Source organism: Ruditapes philippinarum, unplaced genomic scaffold (assembly GCF_026571515.1).
Source record: "Ruditapes philippinarum isolate M1 unplaced genomic scaffold, ASM2657151v2 ctg3094_1_1_1_1, whole genome shotgun sequence".
NCBI classification, from domain to species: domain Eukaryota; kingdom Metazoa; phylum Mollusca; class Bivalvia; order Venerida; family Veneridae; genus Ruditapes; species Ruditapes philippinarum.
Genome location: NW_026858409.1, coordinates 546048 through 567550, shown reverse-complemented (window position 1 = coordinate 567550; position 21503 = coordinate 546048). Strand labels below are relative to the sequence as shown.

At 33.7% G+C, this 21503-nt stretch overlaps 1 protein-coding gene across 1 annotated transcript in view; it reads left to right on the top strand.

Moving 5' to 3' along the window:
* LOC132753097 (ankyrin repeat and IBR domain-containing protein 1-like) overlaps positions 1-20966 on the top strand; it is a 35433-nt gene extending 14467 nt beyond the window's left edge. Inside the window, exons 8-21 of the mRNA XM_060743517.1 lie at positions 51-195; positions 863-1044; positions 1627-1715; positions 3801-3931; positions 4616-4750; positions 5951-6037; positions 7383-7452; positions 8149-8291; positions 8877-9086; positions 9603-9771; positions 10537-10689; positions 11905-12010; positions 13071-13204; positions 15070-20966. Of these exons, the coding sequence (XP_060599500.1) occupies positions 51-195; positions 863-1044; positions 1627-1715; positions 3801-3931; positions 4616-4750; positions 5951-6037; positions 7383-7452; positions 8149-8291; positions 8877-9086; positions 9603-9771; positions 10537-10689; positions 11905-12010; positions 13071-13204; positions 15070-16367 (3052 nt within the window). The 3' untranslated portion in view covers positions 16368-20966. The remainder of the gene's footprint in view (positions 1-50; positions 196-862; positions 1045-1626; positions 1716-3800; positions 3932-4615; positions 4751-5950; positions 6038-7382; positions 7453-8148; positions 8292-8876; positions 9087-9602; positions 9772-10536; positions 10690-11904; positions 12011-13070; positions 13205-15069) is intronic.
* The last annotated feature ends 537 nt before the right edge of the window (positions 20967-21503 follow it).

Below are 21503 nucleotides of genomic sequence, written 5' to 3'. Positions count from 1 at the left end.
ACTTGATTATTACACTTGATAAATACATGTGTAATGATTGTTTTATACAGGTATTTGAATGTAAAGATACAGGAAGGCGGAGTACATGATATCACATGTCCCGGATATGAATGTAACATACTTGTGCCTGTAGAACATATAGAAAATGTTGTATCTAGAGATATGGCTAGAAGATATCTACAGTTTGACATCAAGGTTAATTTCATTTATATCTTAACATAATACTAAAAGCAAAGCTGTTAGTTTTTAATATAAAATATTTATCATATACATGTATGTATACCCTTAATTTTTCTTATTAAAAAGTAGTCATTTTCAACTGAAGAAATAAGTACTCTAAAGAAAAATACCATTTGGTATTGCATTTGGATCCCCTGAGGTCTAGGTCACTGTTGCTAAAAATAGAAAAAATAGGATGTAGCAAGCTTATATGAAGACCCTGGATGGTATTGCAATTAATTGACACAATTCTTTGTACAAAGTTGATACTTCATTTACTATAGGTTTGAGTTCAAATTTTCCTTCAGACCAGTTATTCTTTAAAAAGTCAAAATTGCTGGTGGGGGTATTTAAATCACCTTCAGTGATAGCTTTAGTTTTGGTGGTTTTCGTGGATAGGTAAATGCACAAAATTTCATTCCATCTGCTGTTAAATTATTTTGCATCACAATATATACAAATGTACATTTTACCTTTTCAAAAAAATAAACTATCCTATAATCCATGAATATGAGAACCCATGAAAATGTTCTTTTTGGCAAAACCATGATATTTCATGCCCACAAAGTTAAGTGAATTCACAGTATAACTAACATTATATTTCAATGTGTAAGGAAAATAAATTTGTACCCTCTTTTTCCAGGCCTTTGTGGACAGCAACCCAAATATCAAGTGGTGTCCATTTCCAGGCTGTGGCAGGGCAGTAAAACTTCCAGAGGTTTCTGAGGGGGCCACTGCCAGTGGGGTAGCCTCGCCCAGACATAGCAAAATACCAAATGATACTTCAAGGGCTGTAGACTGCGGAAATGGACATTACTTTTGCTGGTAATTAACAATTATTGGATATGGTAGAATATGAATATTTCATATATGTAATTGTGCTTATGTGAGACATGAATGTTAACCTGGTTTCACAGCATTAGAGCATTTCTTGTTTATAAATGTAATAGTAGGGCAGTCAAGTGGTTTAGGTTGCTGAGTCCAAACCACTTGACCCTTGCCATTAAGGTTCTAAGCTAAAGACTTTAAATTCATTTTTTCTTGTGAGAAAACTATTCAACAAGCTTACGGTATGTCTTTGGTTCAACTCGTGTACCAGAAATAATGCCCAGAGAAACATTTGTGATCCTCCAATACCAGTAACGCTTGAAAGTCACCAAAACAGGTTTGGTCATCTGTTGGTATGACCAAACCATGCAAAAAATTTTTTTCTAAATCCCTCCCTTTATTTACATGAAATGTAAAGTCGGTAATATCTTTACAAAAAATGCTTTTTGGAACTTACAATATTGATAAATCTTCATATGAGCATTATATTTATGACATAAAACTATAAAAAAAAATGAGTTGCAGGATCTTAAATTTATGTTTTTGCCCAGTTTTAATTTTTTTCGGCTCTTGTTTTAGGGAATGTGTTGGAGAGGCTCATGAACCATGTAGCTGTGAAAGTTTACAGAAATGGATGAGTGAAATCAAAGATATTCGCCCTGAAACATGTACGTGCTCCTTTATTCTTTGTGTTTGATTTGTTTACTTTAAAGTGGCCTTCAGCTTTTAATTTTTTTACACAGAAAAAGCGGGATATAGGAGGTGCAAAACGACCAACACCAGGGTAGGTTTAACTGCTTTTAATGATGGTCAACCGGTTTCGGTCTCACTATAGACCTTCTTCAGGACACATTTACATTGAAAATTAATAGCTAAAGTACACAAAATGATCAGATATGTAAATGACGTATGTTACTATATATAGTAACATGAACGTTCTGGTAATTGGCACTGTGCCAAGTCCTTGGTTAGTTTATTGATGAGACAGTTTACATTTTTCTGGTGATCTGGATGATATGATGAGTAGTAGAGGTGAGCGTCGTTGGGTTTCGTGTATACCGTTGTGTTTAAGTACCCGTTAGAGTCTTTTGTGATTGTAATATCCAAAAAGTGAGCCGTTTCTGTGTCGACTTCGTAAGTGAACTTGATTGACTTGTGAAAGCTGTTTATAGCCTCCAGGAAGGAATACAATTCCTGTCGAGGATGGGCCCATATCATAAAAATATCGTCAATGAACCGCCAACATTCCAATGGTTTATATTTTTGGGTTGCTAGAAATCTTGTTTCTAGGTAGGACATAAATCAATATACTTTTGTAGATATTCAATGTGGTGTTGAGTACGTGTATTTTGTATGTGTAGTTTTTTGAGTACTTTAAATCTCGTGATATTCGATTCTTCTATTTTCCGTGATTTAATTTTTTTGTTAGAAAAACAATTCTGTTTTGTTTTAAACTAAGTATTTCAGTTACTTAATCTTGAAAAAAGTGCATCATATCACTGTTAAGCCTTCTTCAAAACAGAGTCCCGAAGGCTATTTATAGTGACGTTCGTTTCTAAAAATAGAAAATAGGAAAACAAATTGTCCGCCTTACTAATTTACATATAGAGAGCGTAATGGTAGAATAGAGGTATTGGGAGGTTTCCTTATTGTTTGTATATTGTATGGACAGCAGATTCCATTTTCCATCTTAATTCTTTTGATTTGACAATTATATGAAATGATTTATTTATCTAAAAATAACATATTTAACCTTTACGGCAGCTGAAGGCCGCTTTAAAGTATTAAGAGTATGCTTATGGATGTTCACTTAACAGCTTGGAATCCTGGAAGAGGAACATATTTTTATGAACATTATGTAGAAATTTTATATAAAGAGTGAAATACAGGACTGATTGGTAGTAGAACTTTCAATATATAGCTGGGTTGGGTGGTAAACTTAAGATATTATTGCAGGTGGAGAGATGCAGGGTTCTATTGTTTTGCCATGCTATTTAGTCTAGAGTTTTTATTTTAAAGATTATTTTAGTCACATATGACTCTTTTGATAGATAGTCAAAAAGAGAAGGACTTAAATTGAATTTGATGTATGGTCAATGTATGATTAATATGCTTTGCACTAAATCAATGACAGCTCTACTTAAAGCAACACCCTGCCAGATGAGCCAAATTTTTTCAATAAAGTCAAACTTGAGAAAATTGTAAAAAGATTGAAGGACTAGTGGAAAGATACAAAATTCAAATAATGATTTATATGTAATGAGCGATTAATGGTTAATTTTTCATTATGTAGAAATACACATGTATTTCTACTGGGTTACTAACATATTTAGGGCAATTTTTGCATATTTTTTCCTTTTTTTATAATAATCCTGGGTTGTGCGTGTCATTGATAATGTGTAAAATGCTTCCTTTTGGTTACTATACAACATTAAACTTCTAATTACAATTTTCAAAATTTTCATGGAAATAAGCATTAAATTGAAGGCGTGCTGCTTTAAACTCAACACACAAAGTAATATGAGCCACGTCATGACAAAACCAACATAGTGCGTTTGCAACCAGCATGGATCCATGCTGTTCGCTTACCAACTCTATTACAAGTAGAGAAACTGATAGCGAACATCATGGATCCTAATCAGACTGCGCGGATGAGCAGGCTGGTCTGGATCCATGCTGGTCGCAAAACCATTATGTTGGTTTTGTCGTGACGCGGCTCATATTTTTGTTATTTTTCACTGACATTTTTACAGTACATGATACAGAGACTGAGACAGAGACTGCTGCTAATTGTTTATGGCTAGTGACAAACTCTAAATCTTGCCCCAACTGTAAATCTCCCATACAGAAAAATGAAGGATGTAACCATATGAAATGTTCTAAGGTATAGTATAAAAAATTATTATTAACAATATCTTATACAAAATAATGTCAAAAATTTTTCCAAAGGATCTGCATGTTGGTTGTTTTGTTTTTTGGGTTTTTTTTTTTTTTTTAAGTATTTTGTTTCTGCCATGAAAAGAATTTATCCAGCTAGCTATCAAGCTAGCTTACATGCATGCAAAATATTGCTCAGAGCGCCACCGGAGGTCCTCCACAAGTAAAGCTGGAAAGTTGCCATGTCAATAGCAAAAAGAAAAATTGATGATTTATCATTAACCTGAATAATGAATTTTGTGCTTGATTTGTAATCAAATATAAGAATTAAAAAATTTAATGTTTTAAATCAAATCCATTGGTTCACTGTTAAAGGAAAAATGGCCACATTTTCTAACATAAACTGTATCATTTGTGAGAATATGTTTTGCAATCAAGCTAAAATTAATATATTAACACTAAACATGCTGAATCTTTTTGAATGGACTTGTCCCACATCCATTTTTGGGACTGTCCATTATCAATTTTAGGGATAACAAGTTGAATATTTAAAGTTTGTCAGCCAACAGTATAGAGCCTGGTCAGACTGCACAGATGTGGAGGCTGGCCTGGCTCTATACTGGTGGCAAAGGCTTAACGCTTTCGGTTCTAGCACTGTAAGGGTTAAAACTGATTCTTTTTTGTTATACAGTGTAAATATGACTTCTGCTGGGTATGCCTAGATCAATGGAAGAGACATAATTCCTCGACTGGTGGATACTTTAAGTGTAACAGATATGAGGTGTCCAAGAAAGTGGACGATACAACTAAAATAGCTGTCATTAATGTAAGTGGATTTTTTACCAGAAATTTCCAACAGAATAGCATATTTATCATTGTGTATTGTAGTGTGATTTGTTGCCACTTGGGGATATATATTAGCAATTTGGTTTCTGGAGCATAACTCAAGTTCCATTTGGCCCACAATATTCAAACTTCATAGGATGATTGTCCATATTAGATAGAAGACTCCTATTGATTTTGGGGTCTCAAGGTCAAAGGTCAAGGTCACTATTACCTTAAAACTGAAAACAGTTTCCGGAGCATAACTTTAGTTCTATTTGGCCCACAATATTCAAACTTCATAGGATGATTGTCAATATTGAGAAGAAGACTCCTATTGATTTTTGGGGTCTCAAGGTCAAAGGTCAAGGTCACTATTACCTTAAAACTGAAACAGTTTCTGCTCAATAACTGAGGTATCAATCAACCTACAGCTGTAAAATTTTATAGGATGAACAGCCAAGTTAAAATCATAACCCCTATTGATTTTAGGGTCATAAGGTCAAAGGTCAGGGTCACAATGATTTTTACACTGAAAATTGTGGTTTCTTCTGGAGCATAACTTAAGATTCATTTGGCCCACAGTGTTCAAACTTCATAGGATGATTGTCAATATTAGGTAGAAGACCCCTATTGATTTTGGGGTCACAAGGTCAAAGTCACTATTATCTTAAAAACTGAAAACAGTTTCTGCTCAATAACTTAAGTATTAATCAACTTACAGCTGTAAAAATTTATAGGATGAACAGCCAAGTCCAAGTCATGACCCCTATTGATTTTAGGGTCATAAGGTCAAAGGTCAGGGTCACAGTGATTTTTACACTGAAAAATTGTGGTTTCTTCTGGAGCATAACTTAAGTTTCATTTGGCCCACAGTGTTCAAACTTCATAGGATGATTGTCAATATTTGGTCGAAGACCCCTATTGATTTTGGGGTCACAAGGTCAAAGGTCAAGTTCACTACTACCTTAAAACTGAAACAGTTTCAGCTCACTAACTGAAGTATTAATCAACCTACAGCTGTAAAATTTTATAGGATGAACAGCCATGTCCAATACATAACCCCTATTGATTTTAGGGTCAAAATGTCAAAGGTCAGGGTCACAATGATCTTTACACTGAAAATTGTGGTTTCTAGAGCACCCTCCTTCCCACCCGCCCATCCTTCATTATATGTATCTACATGGAATTGTATATATTTCAGGCCAATGAAAAAAATACCAAGATGCAGGAATTGAACAAATTTGTACACTATTATACAAGATATAAAAACCACGAGAACAGCTATAAGGTATGTGTTACATTCATTAAACTTTGAAATACATAATATAATATAAAGATAATGTCGATATTCATTGAACAGTAAGTAAAAATTGTCAGCGTTATATATATAGGCGGTGGGTGGGGTAATGCGGTAATTTCGCAATGAGCGTTCTAATGAGAACCTCGTTGGAACGCGGTGTTGAGACATTGGACTGCAACATGAGGCTGTAGTGTAGTAAATTTAAAAAAGAACCTAAAACCATTCTTCTGCAATAATGCAATAATGAATTTTAAAGCAGCACACCTCAAGAATCATGCTAATTTTCATGAAAAATTTTGAAAATGTATTTGAATGTGTAATAATGTAAAGTAACCAAAAGGAAGCAATTTACAAATTATCAATGGCACTTTCAAACCACGTAAATTACCAGAAAGTGGTCAAAATATGCATAAATAGCCTTTACTGCGTTAGAAACGTAGTAGAAATATAGTTGTAAATATTAAAAAATCAGTCATTAATTGCACATAATATGTAAAATATTACTTGAATCTTGAAACGTTTTACTTTTCTTTACATCTTAGTACATTTTTATCAAGTTTGATTTTATTGAAATTTTTTTACTCATCTGGAGGCATGTAGCTTGTATGGTAAAGTGGTATTGTTGATAAGACTATTCCGTATGAAAGGGTTAATTACTGTGGTTGCTGTTTTGTACATCTGGGATAAATGTCTAACAGTTCACCGCATCTAGATTTCTTTTCTAGACTGTATATTCATTTACTATCTAAGGCCCATAACTCTTACATGGACTTTGACAGAATAATGGCCTTTTTTGAAATTTAAATTTTACATTATCAAGACTTGGTTTACTATAAAGCACTGAGAATAGTCGAGCATTGCTGTCCTACCAACAGCTCTTGTTTTTCTTAATAAGACATTTGAGCCGCATCATGACAAAACCAATGTAATGCGTTTGCGACCAGCATGGGTCAAGAGTGACGTCACCAGTCTGAGCATTCGCGCAGTCTGATCAGGATCCTTTTGTTCGCTTACAATCCGTATTACAAGTAGAGAAACTGATAAAGAACAGCATGGATCCTGATCAGACTGCGCGGAGGCGCAGGCAGGTCTGGATCCATGCTGGTCACAAACCCACTATGTTGGTTTTGTCGTGACGCGGCTCATTTATTATTTAACATGCTTATATTTAAATGAATCTTTTGATTTCTGATTTGAGTCATTTTTAACTTGCGTCAAAATAATCAAATTGAATTTGTTATTTTTAATGAATAGCACTATTTTATTATTAATACACATATTATTATTTTTTTTGAGTTATATAAAAACCTTGTTTCTATACATTATATTATAGCTGGAAGAACCATTGTTAAAAACTGCCAAAGAAAAAATGCTCAAATTAGCTGAAGCAGTCACAGATTTAGGTATGTTAATTTAGTGGTTGTTTCTATTATTCCGTGATAGCATTGTATGTTGTTTTTTGAGGGGACAGGGGGTGGATGGTGGATGGGGAAAGTATGAAAGTATCAGATGAATAGTTTTAATGAAAATCATAATGGAGAGGAAACCCAAATGGTGACGTCACAGTCACTGACCCACACTGAATTGCCAGTCACTGTTATGTGGGTTCAAATCCCAGTAGTGACTTTAAATTCTTACATGCTAGGATGCTTTGCAGAATTCCAGCCAGCTTATGAAACATTGGTGGTTCTATTAATGTGGCCAATATTGTGTACCTGAAATAATTGGCATAGTGTTATCTGAGGTCTTCCTTCATCACAATAGCTTTAAAAAAAAAAGAAGACCTTAACAGTGTCTGTTACTTTAAAGCCCCCCCCCCCCCCCAAAAAAAAAATAAATATATTGTTTATTTTAAATCAATATTATGCTGCCTGGACTAAAAAAGTTTTAAGTGTCAGCAGGTGTTCAGTTTTTTAAGTGTTGCTTTGCTTGTTCACGTTTGCATGAAATGAAGAACTTTTCCCAGAGCTACAGATTGCAACGAACGATTAGATTTTATGAAGCTGGGTTGTATGGAGCTGCTAGTTTAAGGATTTTCCTTTGACGTCACTGTCATTCAATTCCAATACGCATTTACTTAATTGTTGTGTTTTTTACAGCCACTGCAAAAGACGAGACCAAGTTTGTAGAGGAAGCTATTAACAAGTTACTAAAGGCAAGAAGGGTATTAAAATATAGTTATGTGTATGGTTACTATCTAGACGGACCACCGTATCGTAAAATTGTGTTTGAATTCATGCAGGTTTGTACAGAATTTTCTGTTTTGTTATGTTATATTTTTACTCTCTGCCCTTTTTGTTGAAGGTAAAGGAAAAAGTTAGCATCAAAGTTACTTGGCATTTTAAATGCAAATCTGGAAAATAAATCCTGATTGCCCCCTTTTTGAAGAAGTGGTATAAATTTTTGTTAGTCAGTCACTTTGTCTGTAAACCAAACCTTAATCAGAAGTTAGAGGTCACTTCATCTCATTCAATAAACTTTACTTCTGGTTAAAAAAAGCTAATAGGACCAATAAGTACAATTTCAAAAATTGTGATATAAACTAAGGAAAAAATAAATAAAACCTTTTTAAGAAAGAAAAAAATCAAATCATTTTTTACACTTAATGGGTCTTTAAAGGTTAATTTTTCTTCCGCACATAGACGGAATTAGAAGAATGCACAGAGATATTGTCTCAGATGGTAAATAGACTGTATTTACGAACACCTTGGAAGATTTAAAAATATTTAACAGGAACAATGAATAAAAACTTTTTAATAAACTTTTTTAAGAAAATAAAAAATAAAAGCATTATTTTTTGGACTAATTTTTCTTCCACACATTATAGACGGAATTAGAAGAATGCACGGAGATATTGTCTCAGATGGTAAATAGACTGTATTTACGAACACCACGAAAGAAGATCATAGACCAGTCACAAATCTGTCACAGGAAGAGACTTGAGTTTCTCACTGCCATATCGAAAGGTCTCGTACCACCAGAGACGCCCCCAGGTATGAGGAAAAAAAGACGGAAATACAGTATGGATACAGAGGATGTGAGTTGTTTTATTTTATAACACATAATAAAAATGTTCACAAAGGTTTGAACAAAACATTTGGCAACTTTAGCAACCGTCCTTCCTTTAAGCATTTTAAGGTGTAAATGTTCAAAGATTATTCAAGTGAGAATAACAGTTAAGGCAGAACATACAAAATAAAACAGCAAAAAGAAAAAAATTGACACTTTAAAAGTTAGAGAAAAAAAAAACTTGCTATCATTTTTGTAATTTAGAGATACAAATGTACTTTGTAGTGATTTTTGGGCCAATTAATGACTGCAATTCATAAGGGTTGACATAAGATTTTGGGTTATGTTTGGTTCAGAATTGATCTCTTTGTGCACTTGAACTTTAAAATGTGCAACAGTTACTTGATTTTTGATGTTTGTTATAGTTGTCTATAGACATTGTAAACTCTTTCTGCAGCAATGAATAGCACATAATCATTCAGATATTGTGGTTTTCCAATAACCCATGAAAGTTATTTGGTATCTTTCTTTATACTTGTTGCAGGAAGATCTTCGGAAGGCTATCCTCGCCTCTATAGAAGACTTTGACCCTGATAATCCATGGATTGTCGATGCGTCAGGACGTCACACAAACGTTGCAGCATTGCTGGACTGGCCGAGTAGTGAGGACAGTGATGATAGTGACGATGGCAAACAGAAAACAAGTAATCAGGGTAAGTACAGAAATTATAATAAGTCAGATATTTCTAGTTTGAACATAAATTTATGTAAACTTTGAGTTTTCAACAAAACAAGTTTATGCTTACAAGGAGGGTTTATCGTAACCTACAAGGAGAGTTTATCCTTGTCTACAAGGAGGGTTTATCCTTGTCTACAAGGAGGGTTTATCCTTGCCTACAAGGAGAGTTTATCCTTGTCTACAAGGAGGTTTATCCTTGTCTACAAGGAGGGTTTACCTTTCACCTACAAGGAGCCTTGACCTTTGCGTACAAGGAGGGTTTACCTGTACCAATAAGGAGGGTTTATCCTTCTACAAGGAGGGTTTCTCCTAGGAGGAAGGTTTACCCTTGCCTACAAAAAGGGTTTACGTTTGCCTACAAGGAGGCTTTATCTTTGCCTACAAAAAGGGTTTACCATAACCTACAAGGAGGGTTTATCCTTGCCTACAAGGAGGGTTTACCCTTGCCTACAAGGAGGGTTTATCATAACCTACAAGAAGGGTTTATCCTAACCTACAAGGAGAGTTGATCCTTGCCTACAAGGAGGGTTTACCTCTAAATTTTACATCTAAACTTTCTTATTCTTTTTCTTCAATTTAAGTGTTGGTTTTATAAATTTTATATCCATAAAATAAACAGTAAGAGAAGATATCTGGTTCAGAAGTGAAAAAGAAATACTCTAAGATCAATATCAGATCTCATTTTATTAGTTCCACATCTGACATGCCTGTTTTTATTGTAAACTTCTGTTCATTTTAGATTCACCTACTTCAGAAATCTCTCCCGACCACTGCCATCGTGAAGGCTGCTCAAGATCTCGTGCTAAGAATCCGCGCACGGGAGAATTACATAATTTCTGCAGTCTGCGATGTTCAAGACTTCATAAACAGAGGAAGGAGGAGGTTACAACAAGTAATAATGTTTCATTTTATTAGCTTAAATTCTATATTTAACCATTTAAACCTGCTGATCATGTTATCACTTTAGTGTAATAACTTGCTAACTCCCCATTGTCTTAGTGCAATAACTGGTTAACTCCTCATCACCTTAGTGTAACAACTGATTAACTCATTATTTTTTACTTATATTGTTAGTTTCCAAATACTTACTCAATGGCCAAATTTTGTTCCTTTTCTCTTTTGGCAATTGGTATAATTAAAGTAATTTAGTATTTTGTATGGAAGTGAATTTTATAGATTTTATTGGTGCATTTTTCACATTTTGTACAATAATCATGTAAATTTTTCACATTTTGTAGATTAAACGTACTGTACATATTTTTCTCATTTTGTAGATTTACAAAATGTAACATACGGTACATATTTTTCACATTTTGTAGATTTTAACATACTGAACAAATTTTTTACATTTAAAAGTAGATTACACATATTTTACATTTAACATACATATTTTTCACATTTTGTAGATTTATCATACATTTATTTCATGCTTTCCAGTGTTTTATTGTAATATATCAGATGATTATATTCTGATAAACCACTAGTGAAATTTATAAAATATAATTTTCACTGTAGCCGGACTATATCTGAATGCGGATGAACAGAAAATCATAACTAAATGGAATAACAGGCAGAAATAAATGCCGTCATACGTAAATTTTGCTTCTTTAGGAAAGGAAAGTCAATGTCATCATAGATCATGTTAGAAATTTAACAAAATTAGAGAAATTCAACAGAACTAGATTTCAAAACTGATGATGTGACGTCATGATATATATGACCTCACAAAGGAGAATGCGTGACGTTACGCGGCAAAATCAGTAAAAAATTACTTAAAATCGTTGAAAAAGCATAAAATAAAAAGAAAATTTATTTGTTTTACATATAAGATTGAAATATATTTCATTCATGAACACCAGCTATTATATTTTCACTCGTGGCCACGCCACTCGTGAAAATATTGCATCTGGTGTTCACTAAGTGAAATTATATTTCAATCTTACATGCAAAACAAACAAATATCCTCTATTTCTTTCACATTTTGTTGACGTATATAGTTTTCACATTTTGTTAAGTTAACATACAGGATTTTCACAATTTGTAGATTAAACAAATTCATTTTTCACATTTTGCATATTTAACAAACATACTTTTTCACATTTTTTAGATTTTACTGATATTCAGTTGGACGAACAGATGGATTTCTTACGGGCTCTAGAAATGTCAAGGTTACAATATCTGAAGGAACAAGGTGTGATTAGCGATGACTCCAGGTAAAGTTTAGATACTTTTTATTCCTCCAATATTAAAGAGCAATATCATTGTGAACAAGTATTTTCATTTTAACTCAGCTCGAAAACTCTTTATCAATATGTACATATATATTGCTTGGATATTAGATTATCTCCACTGAGTTCCATAAACCTAAAACCATAAACTTTGAAATTGTGAAAGCTGAATCTTTTTATAGCATTATTGAAGTTTAGTGTTAAACATGCTTATAAAAAGAGAATTAATAAAAATATGCTGAACTTCATTAAGCGTAGAAGTAATTTTCCTGACATCATTTGGCTTATTAAAGGGACTCCACTTACTGAGGTTTTTTGACATGATGGGACTGAAAATATTTTTTTTCCAGATAAATGTACCATTTGATGTAGGGTTAGACCACTAATCTTTGTGCAAAATTTCATATGAATCGCGCACTTTGTTTTTCCAAAGTAATTTTTCAAATTGTAAAAAGATGACCCAAAATGAAAAGCGTTTAAACACTTTTCACTCAAATCAGGCTGAGAAAAGCATAAAAATACAATTTTCAATTTATTTCAAAGTATATTTCTTAACTATCTTTGCATATATTTCTATTTAAAGTACCCCAGCTCAGTTATGTAAGAATTCTAATGTTATATTTTTAGGCTTTTAAACCTCAGTGCGGTCCCTTTAACGTTGTATCTGACATCATTTGAAGTTTAAGCATTCCTTTTTTATTCCGTTCATATGAGCCGCGTCATGACAAAACCAACATAGTGCGTTTGCGACCAGCATGGATCCAGACCAGCCTGCGCATCCGCGCAGTCTGATCAGGATCCATGCTGTTCGCTATCAGTTTCTCTACTTGTAATAGGGTTGGTAAGCGAACAGCATGGATCCTGATCAGACTATGAGGATGCGCAGGCTGGTCTGGATCCATGCTGGTCGCAAACGCACTATGTTGGTTTTGTCATGATGCGGCTCATATCATGTTATAATGCAATCAGCACTCCCATCTGTTTGAATGAGGAACAATGTGAAGAGTGTTAGAATATTAAACAAAATTATCCAATGAAATTTCAGATCAGACCTCACTTCATCTGGAGAGGTCACTGAGGTCAAAGATACAACTGAAGCAGAAGATATATATACGCCAGCAGAGCGACTCGATATTGAGATTAAACGTTTACTAGAGCTATCATCTCTCGGAGCAGAAGGTGACATTATAACATCTTCCATTTATTTGGGAGTTGTTTTTTTGTACATTTAGCTATTTTTATCAGCCTCTGTGGTAAAGTGGTTCTGAGGACTGACTTCAAACCACTATGTCTTACCTCTCACAACTGTTGGTGTGAATCCCACAAGGGTCTTTGGATTCTTTCATGTGAGGAAGCTATCCCATAATCCAGCTAGCATACAGAAGGTCTGTGGTTCTACTCAAGTGCTCATTTGTTCTTGAAATAAGGCACACATGGAGCACCTGAGGTCTTTTCCCAGCCTAACCTCCACCATTGAAGCTGGAAAGGTGCCATATAACCTTTTCAAAGTGACCGTGTGAGTGTAAATGCAACTTGATGACAGTGTGAGGTTAAATGCAACTTAGTCAGTAGTTAAGAAGTTAAATATTTTATTATATACTCTTTACCACTATATATTTGTGTACTAGATTTATCCAGTTTCTGTTTTGAAACTGTCTGGTGTAAAGGACTTCAATATCAAAATACTAAAAATACAAAATATCACAAACTCTGGCAGGACTGCAGTCAGTCAGTTTGGAAAGAATTCACACACCAAATAATTTTGTTATGCACATCATTATAAATTATATCCCTGCAGTTGTAAAATTTGGCTGAATAGTACTATAATACTTAAAAAAAAAAGGGACTTTGGGTGTGGGGGCGGGTATTGACCTTTACATTGGTTAACAAGTGATATTTTACCTTTGTAACAGAGGCCTATTAAAGGCCTTTTTCCTTTTAATTCATGAAGTTTCCAAAATATTGAACTTACTACAGCTTTTTAACTACCCAAGTAAGCAATTATAGTGAAGATTCTTCCTAAAATCAAGAGGCTAAGGCCTCTTCCCAATTAAATGAGAAAAACCACTGTTAACTTGCAATACATGTACAGTCGAGACTGCCTTAGCGACCCCCTGATTTAAACGACTCCCTGTCTTATCCGACCTTGTTTCAGTACTCCCAACGTATTTTCCTATATAAATGGTCTGAATTAAACGACTCCCCGTCATATGTGACAAGCGACTTTCACACCTTTTAATTGTCCGTTAATCAGATAAATAATACCTATTTTAACACCCAGAGGGCCAAAATAATTAAGTCCAATTATAATCCAGTACTACTGAGTAGCAAACAAAGTCTACACACCTCTGTCTCAATTACACAGTTAACATGTATACAGGTATCGAGTGACGTCACTAAGTGTCTGTTCATGGGAAGCATGATGCAATCGGTGTGTGTAATGACCTGAGTAAACTGGATTATGTTTTTTTTAATTATAGAGTGCCAACGGAAGATATTTAGGCAGCATTTTTTTAATTTACCTTTCTATGGCTGCATAATTAATACGGAAAAAATATTGATACCAAACCAGAAAAAGATTTGGATATGGATATGTTTAACTTTTACAAGTATGGATTTGAATGCATCAAATTCCAGTTAATTTATACCATAAAGATTCAATTTAAATCTTAATACAAAAAATAAAATTAAATTTTATGTGATATACATGCTAATATATATTTGTTTTACATGGATTCTTATTTTATTTACATAAAAAAATTTACGAATACCCATGTTTATTTGCAATTGGTTAGATATTATTCCTTCACACAGTTATGTATGTTAAGTCACAATGGTATATAGACAGATAGATGGTATTTAAATTTAATTTTCTTTGAGACTGTATTTAGAGACTCCCTGTCATATGTGACCTTTTTCTGAAGATCCCTTGGAAAGTCGCATATGACAGTCTCGACTGTACTTCAAGCTGTGCAGTGAACATGTTACTGATGTTGACTTTAACTAGAAAAGTATCATTCTTTTCATTTTCTCTGTTTATATAGATGAGACAGAAAGAAAATTATCAAATGCCAGTCTGCCCGAACCACTATCAGATGAAAAACCAGTCCAAAATGTAAGCAGATTCGGTGAAAACCAGTCTACTGTAGTGAGCAGGGTACCTAATAAAAGTGTTGAAGACCTCTATCACCCAGACTGCATCAGTTGTCAGAATAATCCAGCCATGTCCCCATTGTCTGCTAGTAAACATGTCCACCAGAGGGCAGCATCGCAGGGTAGACTGGATCTTGAAAGTTTAAATTTTGATGGAGTTGATCTAGAATCTTTGGGAGCTTGTGGTGGTGTAGAAATTGATGAGACACAGTCTAGGAAAATTGATGAAGCTGAGAACCAGACAGGGATTGATGATATAAGAATAGAAGGTCAAATCATGCAGAAATTATTAAACATGGATAAGATAGACAATGCTTGCAGTGAAACTGCCCCGTCTGCTGGAAGTGCTTTTGGTTTAATCAAAGACATTTCGGTATCAAATATCTTAGTAGAAGATGATGACAAAACGAGACATTTTGCTAAAAAAGATCTGAGTAACCTTGCTAAGAACAAGTCTAAAAATATTCAACGTGGAAATGGGAGATTGTTTGCTGCGAACACACCTGGGGAAGATGAGAAAGTGTTTTCACTCATTAGTCCGGAATCAGATTTTTCAGAGTCTAGTTCTAGTGAAGTGTGGGGCTACAGACCCCAACCAATCACAGAAAATAAAACTGAAACTCCCGAAACCGACTCAAGTATTGATGGGTGCTCTTATGCTGATTTACCCAATCAGAATATGTATTACAAACATGACGACTCAGCCAATGAAAACAGTCCTATCATGGCTGACGAAGGAAAATTAGAGAATGTGATTGGATACAATAACCAGACGGTCAATCAGATTTCTATATCAGAAATGACTGAAAACTTGCTTCAAATGACATTGGACATGCAAGATAGACTTAGGTTTGAAATTAATACTCAATCAGAGGCGTCTGCTGTTACTGCAGACGGTCCCACAGAAAGTAGTTCCCACGGTTCACCGTCTGTGGATGAGATGCCACCTAGTGGACTTAGTTTAAGCCAAGAGGAGACAACTCTTCAGACACATATAGAAGAAAGTGTGACTTTAGGAAATGAGGGAAACAACGATAGCAGTGTGATAAATTTGGACCAATCAGAGGCCTTATCTCACTTTGACCAAACTGTCATCTCCATGGAAACTAATAATAGATCAAGGGAGACAACTATAGGAAGGGAATCAACTCATAGTGAGGAAACTGAATCAAGATCTACATTTGTTTGAAGCAATTTGTAGAAATCCAATATATTATTGTTTTAATATGTATATGTTTATATATAAATTCATGAAAAAAATAGAGAGATCAATTTGACAAAACTTTGGTTTATTGGTTGCTAAATAGCAAGCCCAAACTAAATAACGAAATATTTAAAACACTTCATGTATATTATACAAAATTACATTCAAGCATTTTTTTTCTAGTCTTTATTGATATAAGATAATAAAGAAGGAAGGAAACTGAATGTTAACCATACATTACCCTAAATTCTGTGGATGTTTATCTTAAAGGAGCTTCACTGAGGTTAAAAAGCCAAAAATATAAAATCATTGCATAGATTAAGTGATATGCATAAACTTGGAAATCTGCAAAAGAGAAAAAGGAAATATATGCATACTGAGAATTAAATTAAGAATTGAAAATCCAAGTTTTTGCACCATTTCTTAGCCTGATTTGGTGAAAAGCATTGAAACGCTTTTCATATTCTGGTGTTTTTGCACATTAAAAATGTATTGTTTTTTGAAGATCGAGTAAGAGAATGATCTAAGATTTTGTTCACAAGTTATAAGTCAATGTTAACTTAACAAGTCTCAAAATAAAAATTTTCAGTTCCTGTCTTAAAGCCTCAGTGAAGTCCTTTTAAAGGGACTCAACTGAGGTTTTTTGACATGACACGACTAAAAATAACTTTCCAAGGTTACTGTTCCATTTGTTGAAATTCTAGACCAATAACTTGTGTGCAAAATTTCAAAGGAGTTGCTTTCTTCGTTTTTTCCAGAATAATTATTTTAATTGTGAAAAATGACCAAAAATAGAAAGCGTTGCAATGGTTTTCACTCAAATTGAACTAAAAATAGCACAAAAATTAGATTTTTATTTTATTTCTGTGGTATTTCTAAAATCATATTGTTTTAACAGCCACAGCAGATCTATATAACAAATTAAAATTTTATGTTTTTAGGCTTTTGGACCTGAGTGGATCTCCTTTAATGTTTTAGAATAGTTTGGGATAAAAAAAATATTATTATGAGTTATATAAGGGCATTTTATGTTGTTATATGCTTTTGAGATTATATTCAGTTGAGCCGCGTCATGGCAAAACCAACATAATGGGTTTGCGACCCGCATGGATCCAGACTAGCCTGCGCATCCACACAGTCTGATCAGGATCCAAGCTGTTCGCTATCAGTTTCTCTTCTAGTTATAGGGTTTGTAATCGAACAGCATGGATCCTAATCAGACTGCGCGGATGCGCAGGCTGGTCTGGATCAATGCTGGTCGCAAACCCATTATGTTGGTTTTGTTGTGACGCGGCTCAATTTTGTTTTATGTATGGGCTTTCTCATATAATTATGCTTTTTTTGTGAGAATTTGATAATATATTTCTTTTGAACTCTGTGAACTGTGCTATAATCTATAGTCTGTTTGAAAATGATTGTTTTACTCGAAGTTTAATTATAGTCTGTATCAAAAAGGTTATGAAATATGTAAATTTATAGTCAGTTTCACAAGAATATGCAATGTGTAATTGTATAGTCTGTTTCAAAGGGTTATGAAAATGTTAATACATGTTGAAGCTTCCATTAACCAGAAGTTTACAAATACTGTTTGATTTATAATATTATAAGAAGTTTGTGATGAGAATAATATTTCCTTTAACTAGCCAAGCTAGTCAAAATTATGTACAGGGTTTGTGATTATAATAGTTTTTGAAGTTTAAGTAATGTTTGTAAAGGACCAGTATCGTTTTGTCATTATTGTATTATTAACCCTGAACATGATGAATATTTTAAGTAGACTTGTCCCACTTCCATTTTTGGGACTGTCCATTATCAAATTTAGGTATTTAAAGTTTTCTCAGCCAAATAATAGAACCTGGTCAGACTGCATGAATGTGCGGGCTGGCCTGGCTCTATACTGGTGGCAAAAGGTTAATGCTTTAGGTTCCAGCACTTAAAAGGTTAAAAATCCGGAGTAAAACCAAATTTCAATCAAGCTCATTAATATATGGTAATCAATCGGCTATTCATTTTATGTTCAGCAACTGTACGCTACAAACTTGTGTATAGTAAGAGGGCATCACTTAGAGTATGATTGTATGAGATTGGAAGATAACAAATGTCTAATACCTGCTATCAAATGACTAACTCCAGAATTAAAACTATTTTTGTCACATGTCAGTAAAGGTAATTTTGTGGATCTAGCACAGGTGGTCTTTATATAAGAGTTTGTATTGCATATCTGTCTAATTAGTTAGTGCATAAGATTGTACTGTCCCTTAAAAAAAAGTTTTGGCTTTAATGAGAATCTATTTTATTTTTATTCACTATCTATGTATTTGATACAATAACATTATGTTGATCCCTATACAAGAATATTATGTTGATCCCTGGCATACATGTATATAATACTAGCCTTCTCTTGAATATCAAATAAAATTATAAAGTTGTATTTTGTTTCCCACAATAATTACACAGTATGTATATATAATATTTAAAGGTATTCTTTTTTGTATATTTATAGAACCTTTTAGTACCTTTGTTGACATGTTATTAATATCTGCGATTTTTAGCTCGACTTTTCTATGAAAAGGGGAGCTATCCTACTCGCCCCGGCGTCGGCGTCACACCTTGGTTAAGTTTTTCGTACCACCCCACTTTATTTCAGAAGTATTACAAGTATGGCTTTGAAACTTACCATACTTGTTCACCATCATAACCTCCATCTACAGACAAGAGTACATAACTCTGTCAAGGTTTTTGACAGAATTATGGCCCTTTTTTGACTTAGAAAGTGTATTGAGCTTGGTTAAGTTTTTTGTACCACCTCACTTTATTTCAAAACCATTGGAGGTATTGCTTTGAAACTGACCATACTTGTTTACCATCACGACCTTCATCAACAGACAAGAGGACATAACTCTGTCAAGGTTTTTGACAGAATTATGCCCCTTTTTGACTTAGAAAATACATTGAATATGGGTAAAATCCACTTATTGCCTTAACCCTTTGAGATATTGCTTTGAAACTTTTAATGCTATTTCACATCATTACCCCCATCTGTACGCAAGAGAAGGTAACTGTGTCAAGGATTTGTTTTAAAAATTAAGGCCTTTTATCGACTTAGAATCTTGGTTAAGTTTTTAGTACCAGTCCACTTTTTGACTGAACTGTTTGAGATATTAATTTGAAAGTTGGAATACTTGTTTACAATCATGATTCCCAAACATGTCCAGGAGAAGGTAATTCTGTCAAAGATTTTATTTGAATTATGGCCCTTAACTGTCAATGTTTTGTATTATAGGCAAGCACTAAAAAACTTAAAAAATCTAAAAAAATTCATTCCTATCCACTTGTTCACTTTACCATAAATTATGTCATATAAACATTGCTGTAATATTCAAGGGTATCAAACAACTAGTTATTTTACCAGTAAATCATATAACTTATATTCAGTTTCGTGATGCTACACTGTGCTTACATACAGAAATTAGGAGCATTCGAAGATAGTGAGAATGAATGTGTTCAACGAGATGCCCCAATTGGTAAAAATATACTCAATGTCACGATTTCATGAACATTTAGCATGACATTAAATAATGAATTGAACTTCCTTCATGTAATTCAAATATCAGTTTACAACGCATTATCTACATAGTGGACCCACGAAAAGTAACCAGTCACCCACAGCCTGTGTGAAAGAGATCCACTTGTGACCAACTGACAACATCTAAAAAAGCTTGATAAAATTTATCTATTACTTGTATTATAAGGTAACTATAATACTTTCACATACAAAGTCAAATCTATATATTATGCTGATTGTACAAAAAATATACTGCTTCCTTGGCATAGATTTCTTGAAAAATTATGTTATTATGTCATTTACCAAGGTGTTCTGAGTGACGTAAAAATACCTTATTCTCTCAAAGTGGGTTTAATACTATTAAATTTATTTAAGGCTCAACTCAGTTTTTTTTTCTTTCTTACCAGCCCTCTTTTGACTTAAACATTTCAAACTTTGCTGCAGTGTTCAAGGGTATCACACAATTCAGTAAAATAATTCTTCACTAAATATCTTAATGCTCATGGCCATTGTTCACTTTAAAAATACAGAGATTCTTGTATTGCCTTTTACTGCAAAAACTTTTTTTATTGGCAAGCAATAAAAAAGTCGAGCGCGCTGTCTTACGGACAGCTCTTGTTATTATATCTTGGATATTTATCCGTTATTTTGTGTACAGCTCATAATTGTCAATCGGGTTCCACTGAAAAGGAACTCCACTGAGGTTCATAAGCCTAAAACCATAAAATTTTAATTTCTCACATAGATCAACTGGTGCACCTAAAACATAAATATATACAAAAGATAATTAAGAAATATACCTAGAAATACACTGAAAATCGTATGTTTGTGTTATTCTCAGTCCGATTTGAGTGAAAAGCGTTTAAACGCTTTTCAATTTTAGGTCATTTTTGACAATTAAAACAATTATTCTGGAAAAACGAAGCGAGCTAATGATCTGAAATTTTGCACATAAATTGTTGGTATAGACCTACATCAGATGGAGTAATAATCTCAAAAAAATATTTCCAGTCCCGTCATGTCAAAAAACCTCAGTGGAGTCCCTTTAATCTTTACATGATAAGACTTGAAGTACTTTCTCAAGATCTGTGTAGCCTATGATTAATGTCTAGACCAATAACGTGAAAAAAAATTTCAGATACTTTGCTCACTCACTCACTTTTTCTAGAATGATCATTTTTTACTGTGCAAAATGTCTCCAGAAATTGAAAAGGTGGTGAACATTTTAAGCTCAAAATCTGCAAATGCATTTCACAATTTCATTTAAACGAGATCATTGTTTTCGCTTTGTAACTCTTCCCTATGAAGACCATGGCTAGCGAATGGTAGTTGAGTGTCGGTTAGGATATGATTTTTTGGTGATTAAGAATCGAACACAAAGAATGGATTTTCATTTTGATTCTTAGTAAATTTATCTATTATCTTGTGCATTTTATTTTCAGTTTTAAGTAATATTAATAAGTGTTGCAGTTGATCTATGGAATATAGTTTCAAATTTTGGACTGAAGTATGGCTCCTTTAAGCATTGTAAAGATTGAAAATATACTAAAGGCAGT